The 20,620-nt window shown below is 39.5% G+C and overlaps 2 protein-coding genes across 4 annotated transcripts in view; one reads left to right on the top strand and one right to left on the bottom strand.

Annotated features, from left to right (window-relative positions):
- The window catches only part of EFL1 (elongation factor like GTPase 1), a 63,508-nt gene extending 54,787 nt beyond the window's left edge, over nt 1-8,721 (bottom strand). Inside the window, exons 1-11 of one of the 2 annotated variants that reach the window (XM_059858485.1) lie at nt 8,652-8,721; nt 8,145-8,247; nt 7,438-7,505; nt 7,159-7,243; nt 6,523-6,656; nt 5,824-5,961; nt 4,901-5,115; nt 2,958-3,081; nt 2,049-2,125; nt 1,777-1,913; nt 875-997 (exon numbers count right to left, since the gene is read on the bottom strand). In XM_059858485.1, coding sequence (XP_059714468.1) covers nt 875-997; nt 1,777-1,913; nt 2,049-2,125; nt 2,958-3,081; nt 4,901-5,115; nt 5,824-5,961; nt 6,523-6,656; nt 7,159-7,243; nt 7,438-7,505; nt 8,145-8,235 — 1,192 coding nt within the window. In that variant the 5' untranslated portion in view covers nt 8,236-8,247; nt 8,652-8,721. Of the gene's footprint in view, nt 1-874; nt 998-1,776; nt 1,914-2,048; nt 2,126-2,957; nt 3,082-4,900; nt 5,116-5,823; nt 5,962-6,522; nt 6,657-7,158; nt 7,244-7,437; nt 7,506-8,144; nt 8,248-8,480; nt 8,529-8,651 lie in introns of those variants that run through there. The other variant, XM_059858486.1, reaches the window with a different exon arrangement.
- Nucleotides 8,722-8,747: 26 nt separating this feature from the next.
- Nucleotides 8,748-20,393, top strand: SAXO2 (stabilizer of axonemal microtubules 2). 2 transcript variants are annotated; one of them, XM_059858479.1, is made up of 4 exons: nt 8,748-8,856; nt 14,526-14,705; nt 15,897-16,099; nt 16,853-20,393. In XM_059858479.1, the coding sequence occupies exons 1-4, from the start codon at nt 8,816-8,818 to the stop codon at nt 17,824-17,826; spliced, it is 1,398 nt and encodes a 465-aa protein (XP_059714462.1). In that variant the 5' UTR covers nt 8,748-8,815; the 3' UTR covers nt 17,827-20,393. The 2 variants fall into 2 exon arrangements, with proteins under 2 accessions (XP_059714462.1, XP_059714464.1); XM_059858481.1 differs by lacking the exon at nt 15,897-16,099 and having other exon boundaries at nt 8,754-8,856.
- Nucleotides 20,394-20,620: the final 227 nt, after the last annotated feature.

Below are 20,620 nucleotides of genomic sequence, written 5' to 3'. Positions count from 1 at the left end.
TTCCATCCAACTTGAAACACATGAAATTCAAACCAGGCAATACCATTCAAAACTTCTAACATAGAAACTGAATCATCTTCTCCTACACTTCTCCTTTTTAGCTGAAATATGAAAAGACCACAGAGCTACGACAAACAAAAGCACAAGACTACTACTAAAAATTAGCAAAATACTCACTAAATGTGGAAGTCCACTACTTGCTCATAGCCAAGAGCAATAAGATCCAAGTTTACAGAGGCAAATTTCTTCCCATTAACTTACGCTAATACAGTGTTGAATACTGTCTGGAGAATACCATGTTTTAAAATGTTCAATAAAGGATGAAAAGCCAGTCTTGTCACCCCTGGGAAACAATTCCTAACAGCCTGTCAATTTGACGTTCACATCTCATTTTTAATTGACATTCTCTTAGATTCCATGAAGCTCTCCTTAAAGCACTGTGCTATGATTCATTATTAATTACTAAAAGCTAATCAATACACTTGCAAAAATTAAATTCAAATTCAAACCACTGCTGGCTAAAAATTAATGATTTTAATACACAAGTTAGCAAAATATTCAGTTCTCAATTACATAATGACTTCTACAGCTCAGAACTAAAAACAAGTATTACCCTTGTATTCTTGTAGAACTCCCAGTTTCAGACTTAACATCATCTGTAGCTTAAGTTGTCTAAAACCCAGGAATATATGGGAGGGAAGAAAAATGCATGGCCATAAAACTATGACATGTCAATAACAAACATCAACAAACTTAGTGGAAGTAGAATATTTATAAATTTGCATGCAGATTACTACACATCTTACCAGCCAAAGACAAACAAAACCACCAGGACAGAAACAACCTTCACGTTAATGGGAGAACACCCACTCACCACTTTTCAGTTCCTGAGTTTCTGGTGGCAAAGAATCAAATGTTCTTGCTCCAACACACATCAGCTTTTCCACTCTCTCTGCAGTGATGTCCAGAGGACTGGGAATCTTATTACACACCATGGCTAAAACACATTGTTAAGGATACATATTTGTATTTTCTTACTGAATGCAACCAGCAACACAAATGCTTTCAATGCTTCTTTAATTGAGCCCCATGCACTAACTGCCAGCAGCAGCAGATCCAAAACCCAACTCTGTTGTCACAGTGCATTCAGGTCCCTCTCAGGTCAGCAACTATTTTTTGCTATTTATCAGGGGCAGAGTTAAGGAGGGGTGGCCCACCCTAGATGCAGCTGGGAAGCTGAAAACAGCACAACTGGGGTAAGATTTAGAGAATTAATTAGTACTTATACATCAACAATTTGTGCACATCTACCATAAGATAAGACATATCTTATTATAAACAATGGGCAGAGCTGACAAACAGCAAAGGCTGATTTAGAATTAAGAAATTTTATGCCTAAAACAACACCAGACATCTACAGAACTTCATAGATGGAAGACCTATAACACTATTATAAACAGGAGATCAGTTTCTACTCCAGGAAAACCACTAAAATATGAATATAAAACTACATAAAGAAGGTGTATTGTCGAATTACCTCCAGTTTCATAACTCTGTTTCCTAAAAATAAGATGTGCAAAAGCACAAAGTTGGCTGAAATGTAAAAGTAATGGTAGATATGTAATTTGTAACGTTATAAGCAAGAAGAAAGGTGCAGGTAGCTTAGGCACAGACATTACAAGAAAAAAACCAAATTACACCAAATCACACAGTGAAATATGTGAGAAGTCTGAGAACAGCCAATAGAAAAAAAAATTGTATTTTTTTTAAGGATACAGAGGACTGCATCAGATATTGGTAGCCACTGGCTACAAATGGCATTTAGCTGAACCTTTGGATCTGCATGCCGTGACTCCCGAGCACCAATTCTCAGTCCCAAAGAGGTAACTATCTTTTCTATTTTTTCTTTGTCTCTGTAAGGAAAATAATAAATAGATTAAAAATCCACAGAAGCAATATACAACCAGCATCTATTATTCCTGAGTATTTTAAAAAATCACCAAAGCACATGGAAAGAGATGCCATGAAAACTTTATAGATATTCTCACCTTTTCATAACAGCCTCATACAGACTCCAAATGTTGTCCAGCACCAGCTGCACAAATAAAGGTTTCTTTCCTTTTGACTGGTAGAAGATAAAAACAGCTCATTACCAGCAATTCCTCACTTTTTCAGTAGGCTTATGATTGCATTTTTCATTAGGAACATGCAAAACCTTTATTCAAAATCAAGAAGTCTGTATTTTAAGAATGGTATAAGGCACAAAACAAACATGAAATTTAAAAGTGGAGGACAAGGGTTTATTTCAGAAAAGAACCTGATAAATATGGCACGTGACTACCTTGAGCCTACTTATTGCCCTTTTTATAACTATTAATCATTACCTATGCAAACAGGAAAAAAAATCATGATTACATGAAAATAAGGAAACTACTCTCTCCTCCCTTAACTTTTAAAGGTGAAAATGTTTAATGCTAGAGAAGTGCAGTTTTCAGACCAAGGCTTCAGTACAGCATTCAATGGAAATTCCCTACGGCAAAAAAGATTTTTTAAATCCTAAATCCCGAGATAAATATGAATATCCTAAACCATCAGCTTTGGAAGAGCTCTTCACAGAGGTCAGACACCCAGTCACAACTATTGCTTCTACACTGTTAATCTTCCTTTCATCTTGTGTGTTTCACTGGATGCTGAAACCTTGAAGCTGCAGTGTCCCTTATTTAGTGAGCACTGGTAGATGAGATCTCCTCCATGCAGCCCTTGAGTGGACAACTTTGGAATGTTCTATGCTCCAAGAGTTGTTGCAAGGCTGTCCTGGTGACTTTATACCTCCAGTAACACCAAATCACCAGGCACTAAGGTCAAGTTTCAGAATATACTACGAGGAACAGAATTAGGTAAGAAAAAAAGTGAACTCCAAAATAAAAATCAGGTTATATTTTTGACATCTTCCATACCTGATCACCTTTCATTATCTTCTTTGCTTTAGTATTTAGATAATAATCTCCCCATAAAGTCTTCAGAAGTACTGCAGGCTTGATTCCAATTTTTTGGCTATACAGTTTGGCAAAATGTTCAATTCTGAAAGCAAAGAAAACATATTTTGATGGAAGTGTAATGTTTTTTACAGCAACAGTCTATGTGAAAATCAGACAAAAATCTCAGATCCTTTACTCCCACTTTTCCAATTGTCTTCAGTTCACATTGTTTATTTACAACTTACACCTGTAAAAATATTTGGTCCTAAGAGATCAAAAACATCAACAGTATTTGAATGGCTCTGTTTTGTTTCAAGTCAGCTTCAAGGCTTTACTTGAAATAAACATTTGTGTACTATCCCCTCATCAAAAACTCAAAAGTATAACACAAATCTTATAAATACATTAGTGATGACTCTTGAACTTATTCTTTGAAAGACTTCCCATGACACATTTAACTATGTTCTGGGACCAGAATAGAAGGATGTTAAAAACCAAGCAATCTTTTGAGTCACACTTCAGCCATCAGATAGTGATAATTATTTTTAATTAACCACTTATGAAAATTCTTCTTGTTTGAATCATTACTTTACTAATGAGTAAACCCAAGAAAATTATACAAACTGTAATGCCATAACTATGTTGTAAAGCCAATTGTGCTGTTCAGCAGTCCCCATGAGTTAACAAAAGCAGACTGCTTAGCCCAGACAGGGAGTCCTGAACATGCTATGGTTTCCTTGCTGAAAATGTTCTATGAGCAGTAATAAAAAATATTTCCACATATTTGCTCCCTGTGCATGCAGAAGAAAAAGCCAAAGTTATAACCGTATCTATCCTGTTTACAGAACAGTGCTATTTGGTAACCTTTTCTTTGAAATTCAGAATTCTTAAGTTTTTACACAGATAAAAAAAGGACCTATCCATGTCAGCAACACATAAGCTGCGAGTTCTCAACTAAGCCCAAAGAGATTTCTTTTCCAGAAACTACCTAAACTCTCAATTCAGGGAGAACTTTCAAGATTTTTGTGCCAGCAGCTCCTGCATATATATTAATGCCATTTTTCAATACTTGAGAATTGTGTGAAAAGCATATGTACTTACCACATTGGATGAGGCTGGCATTGCCTAACAATTTTTTTCTGCTATCACCTTCAGGAAAAGAACCCACAACCAAGAAACAGCAGTCAAGACTTTCCATTATTAAAAAAAAGCTCCACTGATCCATATTTCTGCACACAAAACTGTAGTCCAGAAAAACCTCTCTAAAGTAATTAAGAAAAACGTTCTTTTTTACCCTCTCCATTATATGATTTATCAGAGCCAGGGCCTGACCATCAGAAGAAACAAAACAGCCTTGAAAGATAATTAACCTAAAATAGCCCATTTCATTTTCCCTTCCCTCTTAAGGGGCAAGAGCTGTCGGACAACAAACTATGTATGGCACCTTATTTACAGTCTGACTTGGATTTAAAAATCCTGGAGATGATTTTCTGTAAGGGCTCTGCAGTACCCAAGACCTTCCCTGTGTCACACCCGAGCTATCCCTGTAATTACAATTCAGGACGAAGACAACGCCTCCACCTCGTGGCCAGCGACCAGAACACGGGCACTGCTCAAACCCTGCTGCCCTCCCCACCAAACAGAGTACCCTGAACCGGCTCCTGCCCCTGACTGCTTCAGTCTACCCAATACCAGCAAGTAAGAAAATAATGATTATCAGGCTAGCCTGGAGCCCACTGTGGGCTCAGAAGCTCCTGTTTAAGTAAATCAGGGATCCCTGTCACCCAGATAATTTATACACAGCTGCAGAGCACAGAAGAATCTAACAAACATCTTTAGAAACATGATGCACCTGAAATCCTTTAAGATGAACGGCAGTAATCAATTTAAAAAAAAGGTCAGTCATTAAATCTCAAACTTACCCAAAACCCCAGCCATCAATTGCACTGGCAAACACCACATTTCCATGTTCTGGTGAAAAATAGAGATGTGAATCATCAGTGTCTTCCAACCCAGTACTCCAGTCATAAATTTGATCTCCTGGTGATGTATCTGAAAGGGTTTCACTTTCTGTTTCTTTTTCAGCTCTTTCTTCTAACACTTTGGAGGTAAACAGTGTTCCAGTGACTGCATTGATCTAGAGAAAGATATGTAAAAACACCCTCAGATTCATTCACTCTTTCACAACCCCTGCAATTAAAATGCAATTTTCCCACCCTTGAAAACATAAAAAGAGAAGCTGTGTTAACAAGCTAGCATGCCTGTGATTCATCTGGCAATTAAACCCCACCTAATTCTACACATTTGAAGACCACGGGAGTTTATGTTTTGACATAAACACCCTGAAGTTTCCAAGTCAGCCATACCAGGACAGAATCAAAGTATCACATGTAACACACTTTGTCTCTCAGAACAAGAAGTGGTGAAATAGGAACTTGTTTCTGCCAACAAAGCAAACAATAGAGGGCAAAGGGAAACCAGGCAGATAAACGCTCCCAAGTGAGCCTGGGTGGGAAAGAAGTTTTGAGGGCAACTTAAACTACAATTCTAAAGATGAAACAACATTATTCCTACATAAATCCATCAATATCAGGAACAGTCTTACCTCCAGTAAATTTAAGCAATTTAAGACAAGAACAAAACATTCAGCATATTACTTCTAAAAATGAAGACTTTTCCTGATGACCTGTCAAGAGGCCTTTACTACCCTTTTCTCCATCACAGGCATTCTGAATCAACCTCAAAACAAATCAGGAATAAGATGCACCTCAATGTTAAAAATCAGACTGGATGCTCTACAGCGCCACAAAATCTGCTGTGTGAAATGACACCTCAGCACAAATACCTGTTCTAGGATATTCTTAAGGTGCAAATATGCTTCCTGAGGGGTGAGCTTCAGCTCCACAATCAAGCGGTCGATTTTGTTAATCACCAGGACGGGACGGATATTTTCCAGCCATGCCTGCCGCAGGACTGCCTGGGTCTGAGAAGGAAAGAATTTTGAAAAAACCCATTACAGAAAGCCTGATAGCACCAAAAAGAACATTTAAAAAACTCAAATATAATTCTAAAATTTAACAAACATAGTAAAGGACAGGCTGACACTCAAACCAGAAGTTTGACTCCCACAATGTATACAGTGTTAGTTATTGAACAATTCTGCAGAATGGTGGGATTTCATGGCAAAAACACCCAAAACAACAAAAACCAAACTACTTAGAAAGTAAGCCATGGAAAAAGCAACCTCATTTTGTGTATTCTTTTCCAAACCCTGAAAGCCCATGGGAATATATCCAATTATTTCTCTATCAAAATATTCCATTACACCCACTGTTTCAACCCTGCTTCTCTACATCCCTTCACCAGCACTGTTCAATTTTTCAGCACAACTATTATTTTTACTACTCACTTTAACAGCTCAATTGTATTGTCATTTATTAGAAATTTTGCAAAGCTTCTTAGACAGCTTATCTTTTATTTCTATATAACCCACTTCAAACTTTGCTTACTTCCCTCTTTCTCTACTTAATACACTTTATTTCACCTGTGGACAGACTCCTTCAACAGCATCCACCACTATGATGCAACCATCACAGAGTCGGACAGCAGTAGATACTTCTGAAGAAAAATCCACGTGCCCTGGCGAGTCTATTAAATTAATCAGATACTCCTGATCACCTAGGATCAAACAATAAATTAATATTTCAGAACAGTTTTCAAAGATATTTCTTCCAGCCACCCAGTTATACTGCTTCAGCTATTATTTTTTCATGTCCTGACACTAACACACTATAAAAACCCTTACAGCACAGTGTAACAGGTATCTCAACAAAGAAGTAAGACTGTACTAAAACTTGAGTTCTTTTTGAAAGAAGGTCTTGCCTTTAAGTGATTCAAGACTTAAGATCAAAATATACATACTTATATCTAAAATAAAAGATGAGGCAACTATTCTCATGGCCTCCACTCAGAGATATGATTGAAAATGTTGTTCCTGACCCTGAGATGGAACTCAATTATCCTGACTGACTTGCCTAAGTCGCTGCAGAATTAGAGCCTAACACTGAGAAACACAAAAGCCAAAGTTGCACACAAAGACCACAAAAGCAACAACGAAGAGACAGGGGAAACTAACAGAAATGTATATTAAAATTGATACAAGCCAGCATCAACAACTTACCTTTCACAAAGTGCAGTGAAATTGCACTAGATTTCATTGTTATTCCTCGGATCTGCTCATCTTCCCTACTGTCGAGGTATCTCAGCTGAGAACAGAAGCAAGAGCAAAGATAGTAAGTCTGCAGAAACATCTTCACAATTTACTTATCAATCATCAGAGTATGATGGTGAGAAAATGAGGTTTAGCAAGACTATAGATGGAATTTCCTTAATGATCCAGAGTTTACAATCCCAGCATGTACAGACCAGAATTGTGTTAAAAGTGGCAGTGTAACTCTACCTTTCCTGCCAAACGGCTGGAGATTATTCCATTGCTAGATATAAGGCAGTCAGCTAGAGTGGTTTTGCCTGAAAAGAAAAATAAATTACTTACACTAAATGAATACAAACAATGGCAAAGATGCAACATACAGTATCCTAAGAGATCAACATTAATAAAGACAATCAAATACCACGAAAAGTACAAATTAACTTTCAAGAAACAAATCAAATTACCCCTGTTACATGCACACAAATTTATTTTTGAAGAGTGGGTGCAAATTTACCTCTCATGACCAGAAGAGCAGTTGAAATAACAAACAGTACATCAGGACCTCACTGTATCACACCATCAGACAAAGTATCTGTGTTCTAAAATAAGTGCTTACTATTTCCACCTACATAACAAACTTGTTCTACTAAGAAAACATAGAAAAATATTATTCTGCCTCTCAAACATCTATTAAATTCCCGCCAACATTCACCATCATAGCAAACATTCAATTTCAACTATTCATTCAATTTCAATTATAGTGTGATGCTCTTTTACGTAAGACAAGCTGAATCAGGCCAAGAAAAAGGCGCATAAAGCAGATTCACTTTCCTGAATCATGTTCAAGACAGTTTAAGGCTAAATACACAAAATCCTACTACTTCAGAACAGTGAGCAAAGTATGTCACCACCGTTCAGACACACACAAGAGGAGCAGACACCAGCCCCTGCCGTACCGTGATCCACGTGGGCCAATATACAGATATTCCTGATGCCGGACGCCTTCTTCTGGAGGCCAGCCATCTTCCCCACGCTTGTGAGCACCATGGCTGGCTAATTCTGCGAAGGGAGCAAACTGTTTTACTGGGGTGTCAGCTTGAGGAAAGGCTTAGGTTTTTAAAGGCTTTGGTTTTTAATGCGATCAGAGCCGCTCCTCGGGGGAAGCTCCGCGACACGTAGGGCGCGTCACGAACCCTGCCCGCCGCGGGGACACCCGAGAGAACCCACGGGCCGTGTCTGCCCTTTGAACGCCCCCAAGGAGCGGACACCGAGCTACCCGCAGCGGCACAAACCTCACGGCTCCCCCGGTTCGCCTTCCCCTCCCGCCGCTCCGAGCGGGCACGGCCGCGTTGTCCCGGGGCCACCCGAGGCGGGGCACAGCGCTGCCCTCCGGCTCGCCGCGGGGCGAAGGCCGCGCCGGGGCCAGCCCTCCCGGCGCGGGCCACACGCACCGGCACACGCACCTGCGCCCGCTCCGCCGCCGCTGCCGGAAAGCCGCGCCCGCCCCGCTCGGCCGCTGCCGGGCCCGCCCCGTGACGCAGGACGGAAGCCGGGCCGGGCCGGGCGCCGCCGGTGCCGCGCGCGGCGGCGTCCCTAGTTACCGGCCGAGCGGCCGAGAGGGCCGGGCATGGGGCCGCCGCGCTGCATCTGCGAGATCTGCAACTGCGGGTGAGTGAGGCGGGCACCGAGCGAGCCAGCGCCGCCCTCCCTTGGCACACTCGGCCGCCACAGCGAGCTGGTGGCAGCTGGTGGCAGTAGGGTAGGAAGGTTCTGCAGAGGGACCTGGACAGGCTGGACCCATGGAATGATGCCGGTGGTAAAAGGTTCAACAAGGCCAAGGGCTGCCCTTGGGTCACAACAACTCCACACAACTCTACAGGCCGGGGCACAGGGGCTGGGCAGGGCCAGCAGAAAAGGAGCCGGGCGCTGGAGCAGCAGCTGGACGGGAGGCAGCGTGTGCCAGCAGAGCCGAGGGCACCGGGCCATGGCAGGAGCAGGGTGCCCAGCAGGGCCGGGGCCGTGGGCATCCCCTGCACTCAGCACTGGCGAGGCCACAGCTCCAGTGCTGGGTCCAGCTCTGGGCTCCTCAGCTCAGGGTGGTCACTGAGGGGCTGGAGCATGTCCAGGGAAGGGAAAAGTCAGTCAGAGCTGGGGAAGGTCTGGAGCACAAGGGTGATAAGGAGTGGCTGACAGAGCCGGGGGTGTTCAGCCTGGAGAAAAGGAGGCGCCTTCACCCTCTGCAGGAGATCACAGCCAGGTGGTGCTCAGCCACTTCTCCCACACAGCCAGTGACAGGACGAGAGGACACAGTCTCAAGCTGCACCAGAAGAGCTTTAGATTGGACATTAGAAAGAATGTCTACACAGAAAGGATGATTGGGCATTGGAATGGGCTGCCCATGTCCCGTGGGGTGTTTAAGGAGAGACTGGATGTGGCACTCAGGGCCTGGTTGTCATGGTGGTGTTTGGTCACAGGTTGGACTTGATAATCTCAGAGGCCTTTTCCAGCCTCATTGATAACATGAGCAGCACCCTGGGGAGTAGGACCCAAGTATGAGCATGCTCTCAGTAGAAGTGAAGTAGTGTTATATATATATAAATCAGGTAAGGGTGAAAGAAGGTCTTAAATGGACTAAAATAAAACAGAATGGAGACAGTCTTTAAAAGCCACCCAGACTAAATCAGAATCAGGATTTTCCAGAAACCAGAGCCAGCTCCCATTGAAGGACTGCACCAGAGAACCTTTGGAAGGGTTCTAGCAACCTTGTCAGAAACCTGTGCAAGCACTGCAGCCCTCAAAAGAGATTTCAGCTATCTGCCCTTCTGCCATCACATCCAGTAGCACTCACCGCTTTGCCTTATGTTCCATGATCCCATAGAGAGACAAACTGTTCATCATTGTCCTGTAGCCTCTCTGACCCAGGGAGTCTGGCACAAGAGGGTACAGTAGGCAATTTTTAAGGGAAAATTTATATTACAGGTCTATAAGCAATGTTATCCATGCCATAGGTGAAAGAAAAGCGCACAAAAGTCTCCCAAAATAATAAGGCACTTGGACCTTTCAAAATTCATATATAAATTTACAGGTTGGAGTCACAACTGTTAATATTTTCAATTTCTTCTCTGTCTACTTTAAAAAAAAAATCACAAAAAATAATCACCCTAGGATTCAAAAATTCATACTAAAAAAAAATAAATCTAACAACTACAAGAACATCACAGAGGTGTGCTCAATGTTTATGGAAGTATAGAGCAAACCCCATGGTGGCAAAGTGCACCATGACCCACAAGTTTCATATCAAGGTCTGCAGAGCAGGCCCCCTCCATGTGTTTCTGTGGGGGAAGTCTATCTGTTCATCAGCCGCTTTTTTTGTCATCTGTAGACAGAGGTGTGAGGCAGGCATTGAGTAAAGCTCCTCGTGTTCTTTTTGGCCAAGCCTGTGGTGAATTTTGCCCCATAAATTTGTTTCTTAAGTCCTAGATTAATGGAGAGTTGGAATACAATGTTTTCATGATGAAATAACAAACCTGGCTCAGGCTCAAGTACAAAGATGGTGAGATAACACAATGAGACAGCACAAAATGAGCTTCAACTCAACCAAAAATTCTCAATCCCAAAACTGAGTTCAATAATATGAATAATTTAATTAAATATGCATAAAGCTTGTGGTTTAAAATAAACCTCACTGAAGTTTTTACAGTCTATAAAATCTTAAGCCATTATTGGTTTAGGCAGCACATTGTGTTTCTTCAGTGTACAGAGTTTCTGTTGTCAGGGCAAGGCTGCTTGGTCACTTGGCAGTGTTACCTGGACATGGGAATGCATACACAGCTTAGCAGAGACTTCAAAGCAACTATAAATATCTAATGTTTTGTAGATATTATCATTTAGCTATCTGCAGGAAATATAATTACTGCCTAATTCTAAATAATAAAATAGAAGGAAACAATCTCCCCTATCAACAGAATTTAAAAAACACTGAAAAACTTAGAGGGGAGCAAAGCCAGTAAGACAGAACTTCATTCTGCTTTCTCAAGTACAGGATGGTAAATCTGGCTTCCAAAGAAGAATAAAGCCTGTGTGGTAGTTGAACTTTCTGCACTCAAGAATAGTATTAGTCTGCTACAAAAGATAATCACAGCCTACAAAAGCATAAACGTTGTTTTGAGACACGAAAAGAAACTACTGCTATATCTCCTTCTCAGTCTGTCAACCTTTCCCCATTTCTTGCCTTTTGTTATCATTATCATAAAAAACCTATATTCCTGAATAAATGTAAGTTAAAAGGAAAGATTTCTCTAAAGTATGGGCTACTTTAGCTATCATACTGACTACATATAAATACAAACCCAGTAAAAACTACCAGATCTCCTGTCAAGGACAGGAGAGTAGATGACTCTCAAAAACAGTGTCCATCCATCATTTCTGTCTTCCAGACCATAGTGTATGCACTGGCAAAATTAAAAAGAAAGTAAAAATAAAAGCTTTGAGCTGTGTTTGTGGAGGGGCAGTAAGTTTTCTATTATGTAAAGTATTAAGTTTTTGTCATTATTAGTCTAGTTCTCTGAGAGGAAAATGCTTTGCGGTAGAATTTCAAGCATCTTGCTAGCATCGTATAAAAAAAGTACATATGCCAGGCCTTAAATAAGTTAAAATCATCAGCATTCTGTTAAAATAACCAGAACAAGAGCATTTGGCACAAGAGAGCTGATGTACTGTCACTTTTACTTAGCTGAGATTCTGTTCAAACCTTATGCAAGACACAAGATAGTCTACCACAAAGAAGGGAAAGAATAATAATCCATCAAAGCAAGTGCCAGTCAGGCATGGGAAAAGGGATATTCTCACCAAACCCATTTGAATTATCAGTGACTCTGGCGTGGAAATTATGATAAATAAAAGGAAGAAGTTAAAAATAAACAATGCCTCCAGGAGTGCGGGCCAAACTCCAAGCAACATATTTCGTGTATCAGAGCTGTAATCTGTAGTCTCTGATGATTCCTAGCAATGTGATGCCTTATAGAATTAATTTTATAAAATTGTTACCTAAATGAAAAATTTTGGTTTAGCAACTGGACAACATTCTAAATTTGACAACATCCTAAAGCAGATTTATCAGTTAACCAAAAAGAACCCAATCTCTTCTCCAAGTCAAATTCACAAGGTAATTTTACATTACCCTTCAGGCTGACTGAAAGCACTTTCACAACATAGAGTAGGATGTAGGAACTTCCTCCACAATATCATGTGATTCTCAGTAATTTTGTGCACAGAGTGTGTTCAGAATTATTTTGTGCACTAGAAATGAGTGGTTTGAAGGACATTTTGGGATCAACAATGAATTCTAATAAAATTGCAAACATCTTTCCTTGAAAAGAGTAGATTTCACCTCTGTTTTGTATTTACCAAGAACTACAGGTTCATTCTGCAGGAATCATTTTTCTAGTATCTATTTCAGTTTGTAGCATGTCCATTCAGCAGTACATGAGATATATTCACAACATTGTTAAAAATATTCAGAATTAAGTCCTTAAAGAATGGTGACCCCAGAACACAGAAGGTGATTTGACTGGTGATTGGTCTTCCAGACCAGCTTACGGCAAACTGAAGATTGTCAAAGTGAAGTTTTTGCAGATGGATAATGTTTGTTTCCAGCTCCTTTGAATTTTAGGCCAAAAAATACATGAAGAACATTATAAGTTGGTAACCTGTATTTCAATCAGCTTTCAAACCATCCATTCAATGTCTTTTGTTTCTGCTTAGCTGTTACTTTTAGATGCTATGTGACACAGCATGTGCTGTTTGTACTTGCTGAAGAAAACATTACTAAGGTGAAAGTGAATTTCATGACAAATATAATGACAGGCGAACACTGTAGTGAGAAATAGCACACACTTACCTCCTTGTTTTCCTACCTTTCCTGTTCTTTCCCTCTTCTTCCTTTTTTCTTTACTGCTATGTTTTGAAAAGGTCTCTCAATTGTTAATTTACTTGATTGAAAAGGAGTAAACACCTGAGGCTTTGAAAGGATCTGAGTTCTTAGACAGGGCTACTTTATTTCTCATTTTTTTAAACTATTGAGCTGGCAAAATCAGGCAGCACAAACTAATACCAGGTTTAGGATCTCCAGTCTCCAAGAACTTCTTTCAGTGTTTTTTTCATTTTCATTTTTTCATTTTCCCAGCAGGAGTCCTTCATGTCTGTTTCTGTATTCTATTTTACCTTGCTTTAATTTATTTTTTTCCTTTATGGTATTCAGTGCTAGCTAAAATTCTCTGCAGACCTTTGAAATGTTCTTTGGATATCTAGCTTCCTGAAACTTGAATTTATTTCTATTTACTAAGAGCTGTACAATGTTCCCCTTCTTGGGGTTCAGATAATTAGCTCTTCATCACAGAATTTTACAATACTTGTTCATTTTAAAAAATATTTATTGTTTTTTCCCTTTTCATTACAAGTTGTCAGCCATAAGTAGGAGGAAAACCTGTCATTATATATTTCCTTGAGGTCAGCCAGAGATGCGCATTGTGCAAATTGGAACTAATACAACAAGATTTTCAAAACAATAACATTTAAATTTTAATTTTATGGATCATTAATTGAAAACAACAAGGCATAAATAAGGAATTATCATTATATACCTCCCTTTTTTCCACAATGGTGTCATTGATATAAGCATCAACGAGAAGCAGGAGTAATTGAAATAAAACCTATTAGGAAAAAGAGATGTCATTACTTTCAAATAAACATGTGTTTTGGGTAAAGAATTTAGTCAGTCTGTGGAGGAAAAAAAGAGTTGAAAGTTCATAAATGGCCTGCAGACCACTAGAAAGGCACATGAGATTTCACACCATAAAATTTTAATCAAAAAGTGTTAATCAGTAGTGGTGAAAACAGGTGAGATGTACAGAAATAAAAAGACAAGCAATGAAGTAACAGCAGTAAAAAAGAGACAATATGAGACAGAAATGAAGCATAGTTAGTTACTTTTCCAAATAAAAGGAGGAATATCATTAAACATTACAGACAAGAGGAAAGTGCATCTTGGTGCTAGCACCATTTAGAGGACTGAGATCAACTCTGTCCATGCCTTGTATTCTGCACCAAGGACTAAGTCCCAGCTGGCAGTGCTTTTATTACTGTATTAGCATGATGTGCCCTGGGACCTGTGCCATCAGCAATATTTTGTGGCTTTATCACCCTGAAAAGATTTTAAACAAAAACTACTGACATTGTTCAATCTTCCCCAGTGGTTATTCACTCCCAGTAGACAGAGTATGGGTTTTCCTCTTCAATGAAACAATTCAAAATTCTCTGCTCTGATGTGTTTGACCCAGACGCCACCGCTGCTGCCACAGACCCACAAAGATTTATGATGATGGAGCGAAGCCGAGCCACAAAACTGAGTATTTGGAGAACTACCCTGGCTATGGCAACATCTGCCCTCCTGAGAGCTGTAAGCCAAAACCAGAGCTCCAAGAGGATAAGGCAAGAATGGATGGCACCACTACGTTCAAGTAAATATTTTCAAACCATGTTTTATAGTTAGTCTGTCAAATTTTTCATTTTTTGTTACTTAAGTGGAGGCTTAACATTGTATTGCAATCTTCTCAAAATGCAGTCATTGCATCCTTTGCACTTTTTGCATATTTAAAGTATAAATGTTGAGTATAGATATACAGTTACCACAAAAAGGTTGTAAAAAATAGCAAAGTGTGCATCCAGCAAGATTTGCATTCTTTACAGCAGCCTTTGACCTGTAAAGAGAATCAAAGATTTTGGTCTTGTTTTCAGCCTGTTAGGAAATTTAGGTCTCATGGAAAACCTGGTGAACTGGGGAATTCTCTGTAATATATACGTAGAATCCAAGATAATGAAATCTTAAGAAAAAAGAAAAGGAATTATTTTATTGATTTTTAAAATTCAGATTATTTAAGAAAATTATTAGCTTTAAGAAAGCAAACTGTAAAGGGGTTCAGTATATCTGTCCATAGACTCTGATTTTAAGCTTACAGAATTAAAGAGCGTCTTTCAAAGAATTAGAAAAAAAATATCACTCATTCATTGTCAGTGATGTGACAGCAGCATCAATGTTTACTTTTTCCATTATTATTGTTTTTCTTTTAAGCTGTGAGGGAATCTGGTGAAATTTCTTTGTTCATCAGAAAAAAGAGACATAAATAGAAAGGCCAAATGCTATTCTGCCAGACTGGTCATGTGCTTGTATGGTCTATTTAAACACCCACATATGTAATATACATCCTTTTACTGTAATGTGCCCATACGAAAACAGTGAAATGCTGTTTCTGATTATATTCCATTCTCCTCATGCAATCAGTAAATGCTACCACTTGCAGTAATTTGAGCTTTGCTCTGCTTCTGCTTTCTGATCATTTTTCTTTGCAAAATTATAGCAACTTTGTAAATCTCCTTTCAGACACTTTAAATAATATTGTTAAAACATGAATGGGACTTGGAGTGTTAAAAAACCATCTACCTCTTAGTAAAGACTCTATAATGCATCAGAGACCCTAGATTTATGTACTGTGGTTTTCTCTCCTTTGTGCTATCCCTCCAACATATGGTGTCTGATAGATTTTTACAGAGTAAACATTTTGTTATTTCTCCAAATAGTGGAAAAAATACAGAAGTGGCTTCAGAAGGAAGAAAATATTTTTTTGACCAGTGTTTTCTTTTCCCCAATTCAGGTCTGATTATTTGCCATATGAAATTGTTCCGAGACCTTTTCGGCCACAAGCAGAATATAGGCCAAAGTCAGGGAAGATTGACCTGGGAACCATTTACCAGAGAGATTACAATCCTCATAAAGTAGGGCCAGTGACATTAGCAAGGCCTCGAGAGAGGAAACACACTTCAGATGCCAAAGTGGATACCGTCCCAACCTACCGAGGTAATAAGAGGTGCCCCCTACAGAAAAAGAAGTAACCAAGATGAAGGTAGCATTGGAATTACCTATGTTAGAAACTGGATTTGTTGGTTTGGGACAGGGAGCAAAACATACTAGGAAGCAGGTGATGATGCCCTAAAACATTCAGCACTCCAGTTGTTGAGAGGAGACCTACTGCTTCTAAGCTAAAAGCCCTCTCTCAGGTTTGATCAGCTACAAGGAAATTCCAACATGCACCTGGTTGGGCTATCTCAGGGAAAACTGGATGGAAATTAAGGTGCAGTATATTTTTCAGATCGTTATAGTTCATGTCACTTATTTTTCCACAGAGTAGGTCAAAAGTGGAGTTTAGGCTTCTACTTGTGTACAGTATAGCTTACATATCCATCATCCTAGTAATGATCTGTCTTGACACAAATTATTCTATTTTGATGGTTAGTGCAAAGGTGCTAAATCTTTTAAGTAAAATGGAAGATATTGTATTTAAAGCATGTATAGGGCTATTTGCTATATAATTTCTGTTGAGCAAAGAGTCAAAATACGGCATCAGGTGCCATTTTGCATGTCTGGTTTTATCACACACTATAATAGTGACAATTTTGTCAGATCAGAAACATGCAGATAATTTTATTATTTTCACTTACATGCAATTTCTTTGTTTTGCAAGATTTAATTCCAGAAGACTTTGTCTTCATTTTAAAGGACTGGTTTTAAGTAATAACACCTATGTGGTGGAATTTTGGTTTTGCTTTACAGATCACTACAGGTTATGGAAAAGTCAAAGAACAGAATCCTGTAAGGTGGAGCGTGACTACGAGCCACCTTTGGAGAGGTTTGGAAATCCTTCCACGTTTCAAGATGACTACATCCCTAAGCAGCCCAATCCCCCCCCAAGCTGCAAACCTTGTGAAAGCAAGCTGCCAGAGGGGCCTTTTGATGGCAACACCATCCATCGCACGGCGTACGTCGTCCATGAGTTGGGGCCCTTGTTCGTAAGGCCAAGGGAAGAGTACAAGCCGAGCGACGAACCCTTTGAAGATCTCACAACCCACCAGAGAGATTTTAAAGGGATGCCTGGGGAACAAGCAAAAAGCTGCAAGCCTGAAAGTAGAAAACATGGATCTGACGATCCTTTTAAAGGAACCACTGAATTCCAGGATCGCTATCAGCCATATGTGGTCACCGCGCCCGAGTTCCACAAACCAAGAGAGTACGTTCCACCCACAGACAAGATGGACCTCAAGTCTTCAAACCGTCTGGATTACATTAAACACAAAGTTGTTCCTAGAGCCCCTGTGAAACCAGCTCCTGGAAGAAAAAACACTGGCCCTTTTCAAGGGAAGACTACTACAAAAGAAGACTATCAACCCTGGAAAGTTTGTCCACAAGGGCCTATTAAGAAAGAAGAGGAAATTCAAAAGCCCACAGGAAAATTTGCTAGTTTAACTACATTCAGGTCCCATTACATACCTCATCAGGCCAATCCACCTCAAAGTTTCAAACCTGTGCAGGTTGTACCTCCTGGAGTTCCTTTTAAAGATGAAACTTTGTATCGCACTGAGTATACGCCAAAGAAGCCCGAGGTCTGCCCGGGACTGAATCCAGATGCTGCGGGTTATGTCTATGTCAGCACAGATTGTCAGGGTCACAGGTTCTACCGCCGGGAGTCCCCAGAGCGGTCCGGCTCAGACTGCAGCCCTGTCCCAGAGGAAGTACCTGCTGTCTCATAATACTTACCTGCAGTATTTCAAGCACCTTAGTTAAGTAATTGGAAACCAACTTGTTCATTTTCTCTTTAGGACTGAAGCAAGTTAAATACTGCAAATTTTGCTTTTAGAAGTTTGAAGAAAGCCAAAGCTAAACCAAAGTCCATTGCAAGACTAATAAAGATTTGCCAAATGCTGAAGGAGCACTACTCCCTACATAGCATCTGTGCTTTTTCTGATTGTGCATTCTAGTTTTCTTGACTCTCCAGATTTCATCATGCTCCATCTCAAGCATTTTTATAACATATTTAGTTATTTGATATTTTCTGAAATCAAATTACTGTATTTGTGAAATAACAAGTGCATTTTGCTGATAAAGTATTTTACACAGTAAGCAAATAATGCTATTTAAGATAATCTAACAAATCAGTCATAATCTCAGTAATCTGCAAGATTTTTTTTCTTTGTATTTTGCTGCTCAGATCACAAGATAGCATCCTATGACACCTAGGCATTTCTAAAAACCTGCTTTTAGCTGTAGTCATCACTACTTTAACTTCATTCAGATCTGAAGTGAGTATAAAGGTCCCACTGTAATTTCTAGTAGCAATTAACAGGTTCTAATCTCACTCTTTTTCTGTTCACACAGTTGAAATCACTCAACCACCAGTAGCATGTCATTAGACTCCGTTCCCTAATTTCCCTGATCATGCTCTTTCAGCCTTACTGCCAAAGAAAACAAAACTGGTGCTCCTTGGACACACTGATAAACTTAGTGCATGTCTGAATCATCTTTAAACCCAGTGTGCAAATTCAGTCAAATCTCATTTAGAGACTGCACAGATCTACACAAAAGAGAGTAAACTCAGGTAAAAAAAGAAATACCAGCTGAGATGCAGAAATCTGTGGGCAGCCTGGCTTCAGTCTGTCTGCTCTTCAAAGAATTGCTTGTTCCAAATATACAGACACCTTTTTTTTACAGAAATTTTATATGAAATTGCTTCTGTATGAAATAGTTAGTATTTTCTCTATGTATCTTTTGCTGATTTTGAAAAATCCAGATGAATCAATTTTAGTTTTATCACATTCAGGATTTAAGCAAGTCTCAGTTCATAGTTCTGTAATTAACTGTCTTGTCATGCTCTACCACACCACTCCAGTATGATTTTTTTTCTCAGTATTGCACATCTTGTGGTGTAGAACAGTATCTGGGTTCTGCAGAATCATGTGGCTGTACTTCATAAACAAAGTCTCTTATTAAAGGGCTAAGATCAATGATGGGAACATTTTTAAAGCAGGAACTTGGTCATTTGAAAGCAAGAAAGCTGAACTGAGCAAATCAGCTGTGCACAAAAGCATTGCATGGCAGGATCCAAATATTATTATAGCACCAGTCACTTTTACAGAACTTTTGTCTTTGTACTGTGATTTTTTAGTATCACTTACTCTGTTAATGACGTGACAAATCAGTTTTACTTTTCTGTTTGAAAATTATTCACCTCGCTCAGACCGAATGAACAAGGATGATGTAAATCTGTGAGATCCTAAAAGCAGGACAGGAAAAAGTCTAATTGATTGTCATCTTTCTGTACCACAAAAGAAAAAATACACTCTATTGAGTCTTTCTCTGTCATGCCACAAGTGAGGAAACAAAGCCAAAACTTTGCACAGTCACACCTACCCAGGTCCACATGCTTTACACAGTCCTGGTACCTCTGGAGCCATTTACAGAAGCTCCCAATGCCCTCCAGCTCTCCTCTCTAGGGAGGGAGAAATGCAGTCTGAATCCATGAAGTTACATGTGCTTGCATATTCTGCTCAAAATGGCTCTTCTGCTGGGCCTGTGAGGGAGCCCAGATGCTTTTTTAAATTTTCACAGCTGTTTTTTCAGTTCTGAAGTCACTTCCCTCCCTTAAGTTATGGAAAGTCATTTGCTGCCACCTACCAGCACGGTACAAACATTTTGAGAGGAAGGGAAGTGGAGGGCATATTCAGATACATTTAACAGTTCCTCTGCAGATGTGTTTAAAGGCTTTTTCAGGGTGGAGGGGCATATTTCCTTTCATTTTGTCCATAATGTTTTCCCCTAAGTTTAATAGTGAAAGAGAGAAGCCTTTATTACTTTACAATTGAACAAGCCCCAACACACTGATTGTGCTTCCAGGGAAAGCATCAAATGATATTATAAACCTTCAGACACTATTCAATACCTGACGTCAACCTTTTCATAAGCAACAAATTACTGAAATGCAGACCAAGTGAAGAGACGGCTGGAAAACTAATATTTTTCCAAAATAACAGCTGTTAAAAGAGCATTTTATGATGTCATGCTAAACCAAGATGTGAAAGCAGCAAAGTTATTCATGGATTCAGCTGCTATTCTGAGAGTGCTTTCTGTGCACTCTGCCATCCAGCAGCAGGCTCCACAGCACTGCTGTACAGGGCCTTGGCTTTTTTTAAAGACTGCACAACTGGAGTTCAAAAGGAAAATTAAGCCTTTGCCAATGTTGTTATCTAGGATAACTCTGAAACGCCACCATTAAATTGTTATACATTTATTTTCTATTTAATAAAATTTTCTTTAAAGTTTTTATTGTTCATACTATTTCTTAGACTATTCTTTCTAAAGACTCTTTACACATATTGGATATTCTGAAACAATTTCTTTTTGAGGGAGGTATTCCCATCAGTCACTAAATAGAAAACATGGAGCTGTTCTGTCACATCTAAATGAACTCTGCTTGGGGAAGACACAGAAAAGAAATGAATTATTATTCCACCCTTAAAAGAATCCTGATTCTAGATTTCAGTGAATCAG

The sequence above is a fragment of the Haemorhous mexicanus genome, chromosome 13 (genome assembly GCF_027477595.1).
Source record: "Haemorhous mexicanus isolate bHaeMex1 chromosome 13, bHaeMex1.pri, whole genome shotgun sequence".
Lineage (NCBI taxonomy): Eukaryota > Metazoa > Chordata > Aves > Passeriformes > Fringillidae > Haemorhous > Haemorhous mexicanus.
This window is presented reverse-complemented; position numbering and strand designations above follow the sequence as displayed.